Raw genomic sequence first — 15,156 nt, 5'->3', positions numbered from 1 at the left:
AGTAACGTTTTTTTCTTTTATTATAAGGAACGTTTCCTTAAAATTTGAAGAAGATTGCTTGAAAAATGAAGGAGGAAATATATTTTTAGTGAATTTTAAAATTTTTAAGAAAATTGACCCCAAAAAATTTGCAGTCGATACGATTATATTGTAAAATTTTTACAAAAAATTAAATATCTCAAAAGTTAAATGATATTTTTGAATTCTATAAAAACTGGCTTGTAGTTTGTACTTGAAGATTTCATATAAAAGCCAAAGTTAATTTTAGTAAAAAAAAATGTTGGACCCGCCCTATGGCCTTAATTTTGCAATATTAGATTTTGAATACACAAAAATTCAAAGTAAAGATAATAGGGGACATGTTTTTGTTTAAAGTTTTATTTTTAAATAAGTTATAGATTTTTTTTCTACCTCATCAAAGTACCAAAAGTTTATATCTACTCACCAATCCATTGACCATAGTTGTGAGCATTCACATTTTTTTTCTTTTTTATTATCTTTTGAATAAATATAAAATGTTAATCTTTTTGATAACTATTTAATCATTAAAAAAAAAACTTACACCTTACCCATACCATTTTAATCACTCAAATATTAACACTACCTAATATAATCACTTTATTGTCAAAACAATGTTTCACTCGTTTGAATTCATTAAAATTAATTCAAACAAGTAAAACATTATTTTGACAATAAAATTAAAAAAATTAAGTTGATCATTTGAGATTGCTTATAAAGTCCAATTTTTTAATATTAAATATGTACTCTTATTTCAAGGTTTTGTAAGTATACACCATTTGCAACTAACAATGTATGAATTTAGATTGGTCTTATATAACCATATTTTTACTTGAGTTTTTTTTTTGCTAAATGTTAAAATTCATATTTGTTTAAATCCTATATTCAAATGTCATAATACTTTAAGTGTCTTATTTTTGTAATGTTTTCAGTACTTACTAAATAGTTTTTAAATTCATTTACCACTTGAAAAAGAACCTTTTTGTATAATTAAAAACTTTTGTGAAAAAAAAATCTAAATTAATATTTTTTTAGTCTCAAATAGTATATAAATATAACATTAAAGTTTAGTAAGAATATCTTATAGGGCTTGTAGTAAAATGTAGAACTATAAATAAACCTGATGATCATTAGGAACTAAAATTATAACTATATGGATGTTTGAGTTAAAGGATTTTTTAGTTTAAAATTTGAAATAACTAGTTAGTATGTTATTCTTCTTGGTGTAGCCAATTTTTATAAATTTTTTACTACAGTATTTTACTTAATATAGATTCAATCAATAGCTATTTATTCTGAACCATTTGAAAATAAGTACATTAGACTTTTTATACTTGGTAATTTTCTTAATTATCTATATTCGTAGAACTTTTTAAAAATGTTTTTAGATTTATTAAAATGTCTTTTTACTTCTTATTAATTGTATTTTTTTTAAATTTTCAGTGTAATAAGTCGTTTAAAACTTGCATCCAAGTTTTTATAAAACTAATTCAAGGTTTAAGTGTTATAATCTTGGGTAGGGACACTTTTTCATGAGTTGAAACTTTTTTTTCTTCTAATTTTAACAACTTGCTTTTTACTATCACTGTTACCCTTAGTTGCTAACTATTGTTTTTCTATTACTATTTTCATTATAAATTTTCTATTATAATTTTTTAACTATCACTCAGGGTTGCCACTCGGTCAGGAAAAGTCAGGAAATCAGGAAAAGTCAGGAAAAATTCAAAAAAATGACAAAAGTCAGGAAAAGTCAGGTGAAAATGGGTAGTTTTGAAAAAAAGTCAGGAAAAGTCAGGAAATTTTATAAAATTAAAAAAAAATTCAGATTTCGTCAGTTTAAATTTACAAAATGTCCTTGTTTTTCAAAGCCTTCAAATGGTAAAAATTGATTAAAAGTTCTTAAAAGTCAAAAAAAATTCCAACATTTTCCTTGAAATTAACAAAAATATTTAATTTTGTTTCCAATGGCTTCATCTGGTATAAATTAGTAAAATATCCTTTATAAAACTGCAAAAATTTTTTATTAACATATTGAACAAGTACCCTACTTGAACAAGCAGGTTTTGTAAGCTTTTTAGTATTGATGATCTGTAGCAAGGGCACTTCAATAGTGAAACTGTGATGTATACACAAAAATTGTAAAAGTTCCTTATATGTCATTTGTTTATCTAGATACATTTATGCCAGGAAATGCTAAAAAATTGTGTCTTTTTTCAGACAAGCTGTGTTTATAAGGTGATAAATACAAGTATTTTGCTGATAGACCTGTTTATTACAAACATAAATCATACACAGATGGTTTAAGTGATGTACTGGAAGTTTCATAGAATTCAGCAAAAAACTGTTGTTTTTAACCTGTATTAAAATTAGATTGAAAGCTTTATATAGTTTCAAGTGTTAGATTACGTATTTTAGAATAAGTTTAATTTAAGAGTTTGAAATAGAAAAGTCAGGAAAATTTTGGTAAAAAGTCAGGAAAAAGTCAGGAAAAGTCAGGAAATTTTTCTCAGCTTGATCAGTGGCATATTTTTGGTGATAATATTTTTTATAAACTTATTAATATCATTAGTTTTTACTTATTTTTTTAATTTATTATTTTTTGTCATTCTTAATATGATTTTGGTTTACTATCACTGTTACCATTAACCTTGGTCGGTATTCTTTTTTAAATTGTTCTTTTACTTTTTTTTTTACTTTCATGCAAAATTGTCACTCATTAAAAATTTACCATCTGTGCAGAAATTACACTTTATACAAAAGAGTCTTTGTGCAAAACTGACTCGTCTCCTATAATCTTTTATTAATATTATATATTAGTTTTTGCTTCTTGTACAAAAACTAACTTTTTACAGAAGTTATTATTTTGCTAAGACTTTTAACTTACAGCCCTAAAAATGGACTACATGCCTGGTACAGCAAGTCTTATTGAGGAAATTGACAAAAAACAACAGGTCGTTCTGCGTGATGGTAGAATTTTTATTGGTTATTTACGGTCTGTAGATCAATTTGCTAACCTTGTATTACAGCAAACTGTTGAAAGAATTCACGTTGGAAAACTATATGGAGAAGAACAGATAGGATCTTTTGTAATTAGAGGGGAAAATGTTGTCTTAATGGGTGAAATAGATATGGAAAATGAAGAACCGAAAGGTCTGACCAAAGTTTCTATAAATAAAATCAAAGAAGAAAGAACTCGTGTCCAAAAAGACAAGGAAGAACAGGAAAAAATTAAAGCTAATGCTATGAAACAAAGAGGACTAGTTAGCTCATATGGCAAATCATATGATAATGATGGATTATTTTAATAAATTTTGTCAAAATTATCATTAGAAAATTAAACTTTAAGTATGTATGTAAACTTTAAGTTTATGTAAAGGTTATTTAAGAAAAACCTTGCTTAAGAATTAGTACAATTTATTGATACTTTTTTTTACCTGTTTTCATATTTTTTCCTAAACAAGTTTTAAAGAAGTTTTAAATTTTCTTTATAAGAATAATTTTTGAATTTTAAAAATATTGCAAAATGTTAAACTTTAGCTAATATACAATGATGATTCAAAGATAGTTTTAAAACTAACATAACATTCTAACCTAATAAAAATTTATAACTTAATATTTGCTTTTAAGAAAATACTATATTATAATAGATAACAGTTAAGGCCAGAGGGTTCAAAGCTTTATTAAGTTAAGGCAATTTTTGTATTTAAGCTAAATCTATGAACTAATAGTCCCCTTTAACAAAATAAAAAATATGATTTATCTTTAGAGATACATTCAGATTTAAAAATTTACGTATAAAAAAAGATCAATTTTATCTACAATTTTCTTAGTGTCTTACAAACCTTTAAATTTTTTTATGCTGGATTTTTAAAGCTAGAGACCACTAAATTTCAGATTTTTTTTTTAAATAGTTAAAAACTAAAGTTTTTAAACTAATAATCATTGAAAACTTTTTTCTTTGTATTCTTGATAAAGGACTTTTTTAGGATTTATAAATTCCCTAAATCTAATTATTGAAAAGTTGATTAGTAAAAAAAATGAAGAACTATGAAAATTTTTATTAATCTGTAGGGGAGCAGAGAAGTCTAGCTTTTAGCTTCCATACAGAATATAAAATTTACAACTTTGAACCTTTATAATTAAACAATACTTTTTTTTATAAATCAAATATTTCTAACAGCTAAAATAAAAGTCCAAAAATTATGAACAACTTGTTTAAAGTTAAGTTGACCCCTATGGTGCTAATTTAAATAATAAGGTATATAATGGAAACTTATATAATAACCTTTTTTTATAACATTCTTCTGATTTTTTAACTATTGATGTATAAATACTATTTGTATTTAGTAATATTCAGAAACTAAAAGTTTTTAAATTTGTGTATAGTCTTACAAAACTTATGTAAGTACAAAAGTTTTAAAGACATAGCTAATCATGTAAAAATTTTATTTGATACTCTATCACAAATGTTTTTTTTTTTCTTGATTTATCTTAAACACTTTGCTTGTAACTATTTTTAATTAGTTTTTTAAATGTTTAAATAATCTTATAATAAAAACTACTTGACTAAAAGTTATAAATAATAAAATAATTTGTTAAACAAAATATATATTTTTTACAATTTTTTTTCAAAATTAAAAGAAGTTTATTACAGAATAACTTATTTATGCATTTTTTAGGGTTAGAATTATGTTTCTATGAAATGCTTTAGTAATTCTGCCAACTTTTATAGATTTAATTAGGGTACTTATGTACCAATGTAATCGTATCCATGACATACACTAATGAAAATAAAGGTCGAGAAATTAAGATTATAAAAGATGACCTAAAGTCGAAGATCTGCAGAGATTTCATGAGAAATGTTTGTAGTAGAGGAAGGTTGTTTTTAATTTTATTTTGAGCAAAGTAAATAGTTAATATATACAAATATACCTAGCTATGTATACATAACATGTTCATAACATGTTCATAACATGTTTATAAATTTTTAAAGCCAACTAATTTACATTTAAGTTTGTTAGAAAATAAACAAACTTTTTATTCCAGTTTTATTTAGGTGTATTAGCTTTATTAAAATGTTTAGTGTAGTTCAAAAATGTGGCAAACACTCTATAAAAATATAAACAGCTTTGTCTAAGTTATATAATTTATATATAAAGCAAAAAATTTTCAAATTTACTTTAATGTATGTGAATGATTACAGTAGAACTGTTTAAATTTGTCAAAATATTTTTTTGTATTTCTTTCTAAAATTTTAACCTTAAAGCTAAGATATTTATTTTGTTCCTTTTAAATATTAGTTGTAAATAATGTTTGATAATAAAAGGTCTTTGGAATATAAAATTAACAATGTTGGAAAATAGTCAATTTATTAAAGCTGTCATTATTTAACTAGTTTTTATAAGAGATTTTAAGCTATTGTGCTGTACCATAAAATCATGTACCAAAAATTTTAAAATTTGTCAAAAAACTAATAGTTTTAAAGTCGTTTTGTCTTCATATTAGATATTCGTACTCTATTAAACTATACTGTACACATTTATTTTTTTAACTGTTTATGTTCATTTATACAAAAAAATAGATCGTTATATTATATAATATAGTTTAGTATATTATCTATATCTACATATCATATAAATGTATTTCATAACAAAATGTAAAACTGATCTATACTACTTTTTTTGTAACATGATTTTTTTATAAAACACATATAATGAGCTGACTTTTAAATTTTTTTAGTATTTAATGTATTTTTCTATATTGACTTTAGACTATTTGAGATATTTAAGATTAAAACTACGCAGTAATATTTTTAGTTTTGAATTTTTCAGCAGATTAATAAAATTATCTTGTTGTATATGTTTTCAACTAGGCTATCACAGTAAAAACAAATTATCTTTATATAACTAAATTGTTGTTTGATTATAAGATATTCATATGAAAATGAAGTATTAAATTTAATATAAATGGTAACTACTTTAACTTAATGAAATTTTCTTTATTTCAAGTTTAATATTTTTAAGTAGTTTTTTTAAATACTGTGAAAAGTTTGCTACCTGGTACACAATTGTCAGAACATAAAATTTTAAACTAAACTACTAAAATATTTGATAAAAAACTTAAGTGTAATTTTTATACAACTTTTAAATATTTTTGAAATTCAACTATCCAGGAATAACCAAAAACAAAAAATTAACAAAATTTGTATTACGTAGCTTTTCAAAGTTTTTACTATAAAAATAAATTTAATTGTATTTTATCAATCAGAAAATGCAAGTTCAAGCATCCATCTGCAGAGGAACTGAATGAAATTGTGGATTGTAGCGACTGCCCAGTGATGTATGCTTTTTGTCACGACTTTCAAAATACCAACAAATGTCAGCGTCACAATTGCAGGTTCATAATTTTAGCTGAAATATTATTAGTTTTAAAAACACTTTAGAAATTCTGATCTAACTTATTTAAAAAGTTAGATCTAAACTACTTTGTTTAATACTAATTTACTTAATAGTTAAAATTTATAGCCCAGTTATACTTTTAGTACTAGTTTTTTGTTTTAGATTTATACATGGAACAATTGAGGAAGAGAAAATATACACTGATAGAAAAATACTTCCACGGCGCCTCAAGTACCAATATGACTTTGGCTTGCAGGAAATATACACACACGTAGTTGATATAAAAGGCCAAAGCTGCTACCCTGACGCTAAAACGGTCAAGCCTGTGTGTCAAGACTTTTTAAGAGATGATTGCAAGCGTGGCAAAAAGTGCAAGTTCGGGCACCCTAAAAGCTTAAACAGTGAAAACTACAGTTTAAAAAAGAACCTTCCATTCGCAAAGCGCAAGTCAAGATTTCATGTAGCTGACGAAAAGAGCCCAAAGCGGTTTAAATTAAAGCAAGACGATGATGGGAGTGTGACAGTAGTGAATTCTACCTCGTACACTAAACAAAAGTAAGTTTAAACACTGATTTTTGTTATATTAAAAAAGTAGCTTAAAATTGTAAACTGTTGAATTTAGTTACAAACTATTGATTTTTTTACCTTTGATTGAACTTGATTAAGTTATTTTATTGTTTCGAAACTGATTATTTAGCGAATAACGATACTGTTGCTACTTACAACGAATACAAGTAGTTATAAAATAATCTTTACTTTTTTATTATTTATTTCGATAAGATAGCAAGCTTTATTCATATATAAGTTCATAAGTTTCAAATATTTTCTGTAATTCAAAATATATCTGGCACGTGTTTAACTTGGCCTTTTATTTATTTTAAGGTATTTTTTTAGGCTAAAATTCATACTATTTCAGCTGTATATTTATACTAACATATTTTACAATTTTCAAACTTTTGCAATCTGAATATAAGTATTTGAAAAATACTTAAATCATTTCAATTGTTCTATATTTACTTAAGGAAAAAAAACTTTTAATAGCATAGTTTTTTTTTTCAATAAATATAAAAAATAAATTGTTTTTGTAAAAATAGTTTTGCATTTGATTTACCTACAAAGCATTTTTAGAATTTAAAAAAGATCTTAAGAATGTCGTATAAATGTTGAAATTTTATTTATAAACTTTTCAAGGAAAATACTATTATTTACTATATGTTTTAATATGTTTGTTTGCAAAAATATTTTCTCTGTTGATTTAATCATCTAAAAAAACTTTTACTAGTATGAGTTTAAAAGGTTTTATAAACGAATTGCATTACTATGAAGTTTGTATGATTTAGTATAACGATAGAAAATACATAAAATTAATGGAAAAAAAAGTCTAAAAAAATAAAGTTATTTAAGTAAAAAAATCTGTAGTTAATATACTTTAAATATTTAAGTATTTTGTAAAGTAATGTTTTCTTTACAACGTTTTTTTAATATTACGCTTAAATTACATCCTAATCACTTTAAATCTTCATAGAAACTACATAAATAACTTTTAAATTAGCAACAAAATCCAAAATATAAATTAATAAAAGTTTTCCGATTTTGAATTTTATTCTAATGTTTTAAAATTGACTCAGTAGAAATAACTTGAATGTAAATAAAATATCAATATTTACTTTTAAAATTATGTATTTTGTTAAACTGAAACAACTGATAACCACTACTAAGTATAGAATAGTTTGTTTTTATACTACTAAAATGCTGGGTAGACATGTTTTCTCAAAGAAACATGCTTTAATTTTTAACAAGAGTTTTCCTTGTATTTATATTTAAGTACTTATAACTTTAAGTTTTTAGAATACCAAGTAAAAAAATCATATAGTTTTCGTACTTTGATGTTACTTTTACCAATTTTTCTTTTTATTGGATATATACATTCATTAGATAATTTTCAGGTAAACATATTTCAAAAATAAATGTTTGCATTAGTAAAAAGTAAAACAAACATTACTATTTTAGCTAAGTAGGTTAAAATTTGTATGCGTACACAAATGTGTAGTTTTATAAAAGTATGAATATTTTTACTTCATTTTAAACTTCATATTTATTTTTAAACTTAATTTTAAAACTTTAACAAACAAAAACATTGATATGACCTAACACTAAATCACCATCTTGATCATTAATATTAAGTTAACTTCATCTTTTTTGCAAACAGAACATTGGAAGAAGAAAATCAGCTTCTTAAAATGAAGTTAGCGGAATTAGAAAAAAAAGTGTCGGATCTTTCAGCTTCCAATGAATATTTACTAGAACAAAATGCACAGTTTCGCTGCTTAAAAAAGTTTGTGGCTTTTTGTTTCTTGATCATGACTTTAAAATCTAAAACAAATATTAATTATTTATACTTTATTATTTAATGTTTAAAATTCTTTTATTTAACCAAGCTTGAGATATTAATCAAGCTTTTTAGAATCTTTAGTTAACTTGGCGTCATTTATTTGTAAATTTGTAGTAAAGTTAAGAGCTGATTTCGTATAAATTATATTAATGATTTTGTTTGTACAACGCAAAAATCAAACTCTGTTGATCAAAAGTTAATACAAGTAACATATTTTCACTGAATTTTTTTTTTTATACACAAAATTTTTAACAAAATTTGTTTAAGGACTGTGTTCGAGTAAAACAGTTGTCATTAAAAAAATTGTTATTCATAAATTACTGAAAAGAAATTATATCATAAATGTAGTATTGATTCATCTTTTACTTGTTATAAAATTTCTAAGCTAAATTTTTCATTTTATATATAATATTAATACTTTAAATTTTTTTAAATAAATTATCTATTTATACTATTTTTTGACAAAAATGTTATAAGTTCTGCTCTTGATGCTGTCTAAATGTTTACTATTGACTTCGTTTTGTATTTAAGTCTTCCCTTTGAGTTATTCAATGCATACATTAACTAATTAATGTCAAGCACGCAAACACATTGATTAATTATTTATAAAGTATGCTTATTTTCAGTTGAAATTTTTCCTTTTTTGAATTTTTTAAAAGTTTACTTAGTTTGAAGTTTGAATTTGTAAATATTTTAATGTGTAATTTATTTGAAAATATAATGTACATTTCAGTGTCTTAGTAACTTTTTTTGTTTGTTTAATCTTAAATTGTTTAGTACTTATCGACCAATAGAAGTTATTTCTAAGTTTTATTCTTATTAGTAGTAAAATATAAACTAAATATGTATATATTTTGGTGTTTCTGTTATATTCCTAAAAATTTTAACTTTAAATTTAAATTTAGTCGTAGAACATTTAAACTGTATGTGCTTTTTACCATAGTAAAATTAATAATTTGGTCAGTTTTCAAGTTAATAAATTTATTTCATGTAGCAGAGGAATATCAGTTCAAGGGTCGGCAAATGTCGTAGGAATTCAGCTGTCCTCGCCAAAATTCACAACTCAGACGCAACAGGTCACCACGAATGTAGCCCATTCGAACCCCAACATGAACATGTCAGGCACACAATCGTTGCTATGTAAGTTTTGCTGCTGTTAATAAAGGTTAAACACATTTCACCAGGCTAAAACTTTTGCACGAGTGTGTATTTACAGTAAAAGGCTAAATTGGTTCATAATTAAAATCGGGGATTAAAGTTTAAGATTAAAGTTTAATTTTTTTTGGTTTATCAATTAAATTTTATCCACGCAAAAACTTGTCACTCCATGCTAATCCGACACCCATACTTAAATGAGATAGAAGCCTTAAATTATATTGCTGTCATTTTTTAATTTATTACAAGTAATGTGTAATGCTTAAACATTTTTATAGTTATAATCAGTGAAATATATGCCTATAAACCATCAGATTTTTATTCTTCATTAGTAGTAAGAAATACCTAATTTAAACAAAACCTTCAAACAGTTTCTTAGAAGAAGTTTGATCAAAAACAATTTTATAAACAAAAAGTTAAATGTACCTACTGTGCAATCTAGAATATACTTTTGTAAAGTATCTTTACAGTTATGCAATAAGATTCATCTATAAAGATCATTAAAATTGGTATCTATATATTTTTAAGCCCAATAAAAAAGTCTTTATTTTGTTTGTTTTAATAATATACTTATTAGTTTATAATGTTAAAAAAAACTATTTACTTATTTAGTGCTTTTAGTTTTTGTTTTAAGAGTTTGTTGGTTAAATGAGTTATTTAAGTATCTGATAACAAGTATTTGCAAGAGTTATGAAATAAGCACAAAGTACCATCAAAATAAGTTGGTTTTTTTAAGTTAAAAAAAAGCAGTGTTTCTTTGCGTGGTTAGTGAACACAACATGTTTTAGATGTTCATTTCCCACCACTCAATTTTTCTTATAAATATTTCTTTTTTATATTGAGTACTGAAGTAATAAAAGTATTATGTTTCATTTTAAAACTGTACATTTATTTTTACACAATGAATAAGAATTAAATTCTTTGTTTGGTTTTATGTATAAAGTGCAAGTTTAAATATTACATAACTTCTGTATTTAAATTTAAACATAATGAAACTTTTTTTTTCATTTTCATACTCAAAAGCAGTTAAAAAAAAGTAAACGAAACCCTTATTCTTGAAAGTAAGTAACAGTAATAGTTTTAAACATAAAATTGTTATCTTTATCTCTTTATAATATTGTTTGTGCTAAATTACAAAAATGCAGGATTTTTTATTTTGATAAATCAATAATAAATCATAATTAAACTAAATCTAATACTAGTTTTGCATATTTTTCAAGTATAATTAGTAAAAAAATTTATTAAGCTTAATTTAACTAATAGATGAAATATCAAACGGTTCTAAAATATTTTCTGGTATCTTTTTTAAGGGAAGCTTATTTGATTTCAGGTTTGTTGTTTCCTTCTTGCGTTAAACCGATTTGAGAACTTTATTTTTATCTTTTGTTTTTACACAAAAGCAAACATTGTGCTTCAAAAATACGAAACTTAAACATGAGCCCACCACAAACAAAGAATCGTTTTGAGTTGAACGCCACACATTTTCTCGCAACAAGCAGTGTTTGCAGTGGCAAGCTCGCCAAATTGCCACTCACTTATCCGGTCAAAAACAGCAGCAAGGAGAAGGGAAGATAGAAGCGTGGAGCGCGTGTCGCGTGTGATCGTCGCGCGTGCTCGCCGAGCGCTTTGTTGTTTGCCTTCTGCCCTTCTCACCGCTCCAACCCGCTGTCTTCTTTTCGTTTGTGCTAAGACGAAAATGCGAACCGGTTCCGCTGCCGTGCCTCTGTTAATTGTTTTGAATGAAATGTATGTTCAACGTCTTGTTTCTTGTGGATGTCGTGACGCTTTGGTGTAATCGCATAGCAGTTTTACATCTGGCTTGCTGCCTGCTTGTCGGGTTGAATAATAAGGTCTACTTAAAAAAGTGCAAAAAGTTGTTTGAATTTGGAATTTTTTATAAAAAAGTAAAGAAAAACATTTGTGAGGTATAAAGTATAAAAATAAACCGAAGTCGTTTTCTTTAGTAATTTTAATATATTTTTTAACGTAGTTGAAATTGCTAGATAGACTAAAATTATAATATTTAAAAAAACAGTGACACCGCAACCACCGCAGCAAACGGGTCAACCACAAGGGGGCGGTGGTCAGCCCCAGCAACAACCCCAGCCGACCCAGCAACAAGTGACCCAGGTTCTCGCCTCATCTTCCATACCAACGCCCATGCCCAGTTCCGCGCCTCCCCAACTACGAACTATCCGTATGTTGATTTGTTATTATTTATTTACTTGTTAAGGTTACAAAAAGCATTTAGTATAAAGTGTAAATTTATCGAGCTATTTATAAAGCAATATCTTATATCGATTTAAACATAGAATGAATAAGAAACTATTGTTATTTTAAAGCTTTAATAGTAAACGTTGTACTAGTAAAGCACTAATAGAATTTTCATATGAAAATTTTTACACAATCACTCCAGATTACAATAAACTTTTTTAAGTATGAAAAATAACTGACATAAGATTACTGGCTTTTAGGTGTCATATTATCTTAATTGCAGTAAAGTTTTGAAGTAGTGTAGTTATAAATTAGAATAAAAATGTTCTCCACTAAAAACAGTTTCAGAGGTTTTAATACATTACGTGCTCTGGAATTATAAGTACTAATTTTTATAAAACCACAGGGTTTCTTTAATAAATGAGTGTACTTACTACACATAAACAAATTTTATTACTTATAAACTAAATCGTGTATACGTGAATGAATTTAGAAATTTGTCGGAATGTATTAATGTTGGGTATATTTAATATCTAGTATATAATAACTTAAATTTATCTTGACGTAAAAGTGTTGAAAATAGTAATAAATACTAACAACTTACTAGTACACAAATAAGATGTAACGTTATAAGGCGTTAAATCCTGGAGATCCTGATAAGCTAAGCTTATCGGAATGTATATCACAAATGTTCTTGTGCTAAAACTTTATTTCAACTAACGGCGTTTCACTGCTCTCAAATAAATTTAAGAACAGATCTACGGAGTCTATAAAATGTTAACACACATTAGAAAAAAGCAGAAAAAGCATGTATAATTATGTATAGTGTTTATGTAGGTAGTAACTATAAATGGACTTTATGGTTTAAAAACAAAGTTTGGGATAAAAGCATAAAATTATAAAATTGTCTACAAAAAAAACAAATTTAATAAAAGTAGGCACTAACCTCAAAAAGCTCTAAGAATAGGCAAGTTTTAAAATGAAAATTAAATTGAGTTGTGCAGAAATGTTACGTCATAATAATTTTAACAAATTGTTCAATAATTTATACAGCTTAAAAACATGAAGTATTAAACTTGCAAGTATATGTGAGTTTTGTGAAATAAATTAGTACATAAATAGACAGAGTTATTTAAAGTAGAATCGTCGGTTATGGGGACAGATATTCGATAAATCTTGCCGCTTATTCAGAAGTAGGTCTTTATCTTCTGCTGCAATTACTGCTCTTTCTGTATTACAAGTTGGGCAAATTCTACTTACTCCGTTGGATGCATGTTTGATCTTTGAAACAATACTCCACTCCATGTTTGTTCTTAAATTTATTTGAGAGCAGTGAAACGCCGTTAGTTGAAATAAAGTTTTAGCACAAGAACATCTGTGATAGTACACAAATATGTATATAACAAACACATTAGGTAACTAAAAATGCCCATTTTATTGCTTTACAACTGCTTATTGTGTTTAAGTGTTTTTACAAAATATGTATTCTTAAGGAACTTCAAATTTTTTCTAAGTTTGTTTACAAAAATCTAAATGTTTAAATTATTTTTAAATTCCTTTAGTTTTATCTTACTATCTTTACATTTGATGTTTAGCAATTCAAAAAAAAAAAATACTATTGTTAATCAGCCAAGTTAAAAAGATTGAAAATAATTATTTTATTTTTAACTGTTTACCATATCAGTTTTAATTAGGTTTTATAATCAGTTGATTGAAAAGGTTATACCATTGACATTTTGATAAGTTATCAAGCTTATTGCTTAAATTTTATTAGTTGGTTAAAATTATTTAAAAGTTAAATATCATATCTCTGTATTACCAGTGTTTTAAATTATTTTCAATATAAAATACATTAAAATTTTTACCAACTTGTGATGTGAAATAAAAACTTAAAATAAATAATATTACTGTCACCACAGCAGCACAGCACGTCATCAGCGTGCAGCAACCAGCCAACCAGAACGAAGTGCAAATTCCCCAGCAGAACAGCAACGGTCTCATGTCGTCGCAGCCGCCCTCCTTGCAGCCGCCTCCGCCAAACCATTTCGTCTCCCCGCCGCCTCCCCAGCAACATGTCGTGTCTGTTGCCATGCCGGTTTCCATGGCGATGCAGCAGCAGCCTCGACTTATGAGCATGCAGCTTCCCATTGCCAGCCACCAGCAGACACTCGTGTACAGTCACCCGACGCGGGCCAGCGCCCTAACGGAGGGAAACCCCCTTTCCACCGTCAGTCTTTCGGCGCTGCCTCCGCCGTCGATACAACAACCCCAAGTGGATCCCCAACCGCCTCCGCAGCAAGTCATGGTTCGGACGGCCCCCGTTTCCCAGCAACAAATATACGGCAGCCAGGCGAGCAGCCTCAACAGTTCGTTTCCCGCCATTTTCACCGCTGACAACCGGTCGATCATTTCCTACTCTGCGGCCCCCGACACCTCGTGCATCACTGCGGCTGTCGGCGGCAATTACCAAGCTCGCAAGCCACCGCAAAAGTCCGATTGGCGGATGGTAAAGAAATAGAATTTAGAGGAAAGCGTTTTGTAGTGTTGTTAGATGTCGTCGTGCGGAAAGAGAAAAGACAACCATAAAGTTTTTGATTTTTAGATTTTATTGTTTTTTTTATGAAGTATGAAAACACCATAAAAAGTATTTTTTACTAGTTTTTGAACTTTTTATAGGAATATATATATATACATATATCATTTTATGTTAGATACATATGATTGTATGTACTATGTGTATGTTGTCATTTTAAAAGATTTACTTAATATATTATCATTAATTATTAATCATTTATTATCTACTTATATTAAGTTAACGAAATGATTATTAGTTTTTTAATTTATGAACTTTAAGGTTTAAATTATTGCTTTTAAGTTATATTATTTAAAACTTAATTTTTAAGGTTTTGTAAGTTTGAACTATAAGTATTATTTATCTGCTAGTAAAAGAATATTTTATTTCAACTGAAATAATATTCT

The 15,156-nt window shown here is 26.3% G+C and overlaps 2 protein-coding genes across 3 annotated transcripts; both read left to right on the top strand.

Moving 5' to 3' along the window:
• Positions 1–2,874: 2,874 nt before the first annotated feature.
• LOC145837976 (U6 snRNA-associated Sm-like protein LSm1) lies at positions 2,875–4,511 on the top strand. Its single transcript, XM_082945483.1, has one exon. The coding sequence runs from the start codon at positions 2,913–2,915 to the stop codon at positions 3,321–3,323; it is 411 nt and encodes a 136-aa protein (XP_082801609.1). The 5' UTR covers positions 2,875–2,912; the 3' UTR covers positions 3,324–4,511.
• A 92-nt stretch (positions 4,512–4,603) lies between these two features.
• Positions 4,604–14,892, top strand: LOC145838395 (uncharacterized). Of its 2 annotated transcripts, none has more exons than XM_082945979.1 (7): positions 4,604–4,896; positions 6,286–6,414; positions 6,579–6,971; positions 8,626–8,751; positions 9,806–9,948; positions 11,999–12,160; positions 14,097–14,892. In XM_082945979.1, exons 1-7 carry the CDS (start codon positions 4,790–4,792, stop codon positions 14,693–14,695), a joined length of 1,659 nt encoding a protein of 552 aa, XP_082802105.1. In that variant the 5' UTR covers positions 4,604–4,789; the 3' UTR covers positions 14,696–14,892. The 2 variants fall into 2 exon arrangements, with proteins under 2 accessions (XP_082802105.1, XP_082802104.1); XM_082945978.1 differs by having other exon boundaries at positions 9,803–9,948.
• The last annotated feature ends 264 nt before the right edge of the window (positions 14,893–15,156 follow it).

The sequence above is a fragment of the Thalia democratica genome, chromosome 6 (genome assembly GCF_965202585.1).
Source record: "Thalia democratica chromosome 6, ktThaDemo2.hap1.1, whole genome shotgun sequence".
In the NCBI taxonomy this organism is placed as follows: Eukaryota; Metazoa; Chordata; class Thaliacea; order Salpida; family Salpidae; genus Thalia; species Thalia democratica.
This window is presented reverse-complemented; position numbering and strand designations above follow the sequence as displayed.

What these genes read in the sequence shown, in the direction of transcription:
- LOC145837976 (XM_082945483.1), top strand. Translation starts at nt 2,913, where the DNA reads ATGGACTACATGCCTGGTACAGCAAGTCTTATTGAGGAAATTGACAAA.
- LOC145838395 (XM_082945978.1), top strand. Translation starts at nt 4,790, where the DNA reads ATGACATACACTAATGAAAATAAAGGTCGAGAAATTAAGATTATAAAA. An exon ending in CAGTTTCGCTGCTTAAAAAA is followed by an intron (nt 8,752 to 9,802) that starts GTTTGTGGCTTT and finishes TATTTCATGTAG; the next exon opens with CAGAGGAATATCAGTTCAAG. An exon ending in AGGCACACAATCGTTGCTAT is followed by an intron (nt 9,949 to 11,998) that starts GTAAGTTTTGCT and finishes TTAAAAAAACAG; the next exon opens with TGACACCGCAACCACCGCAG.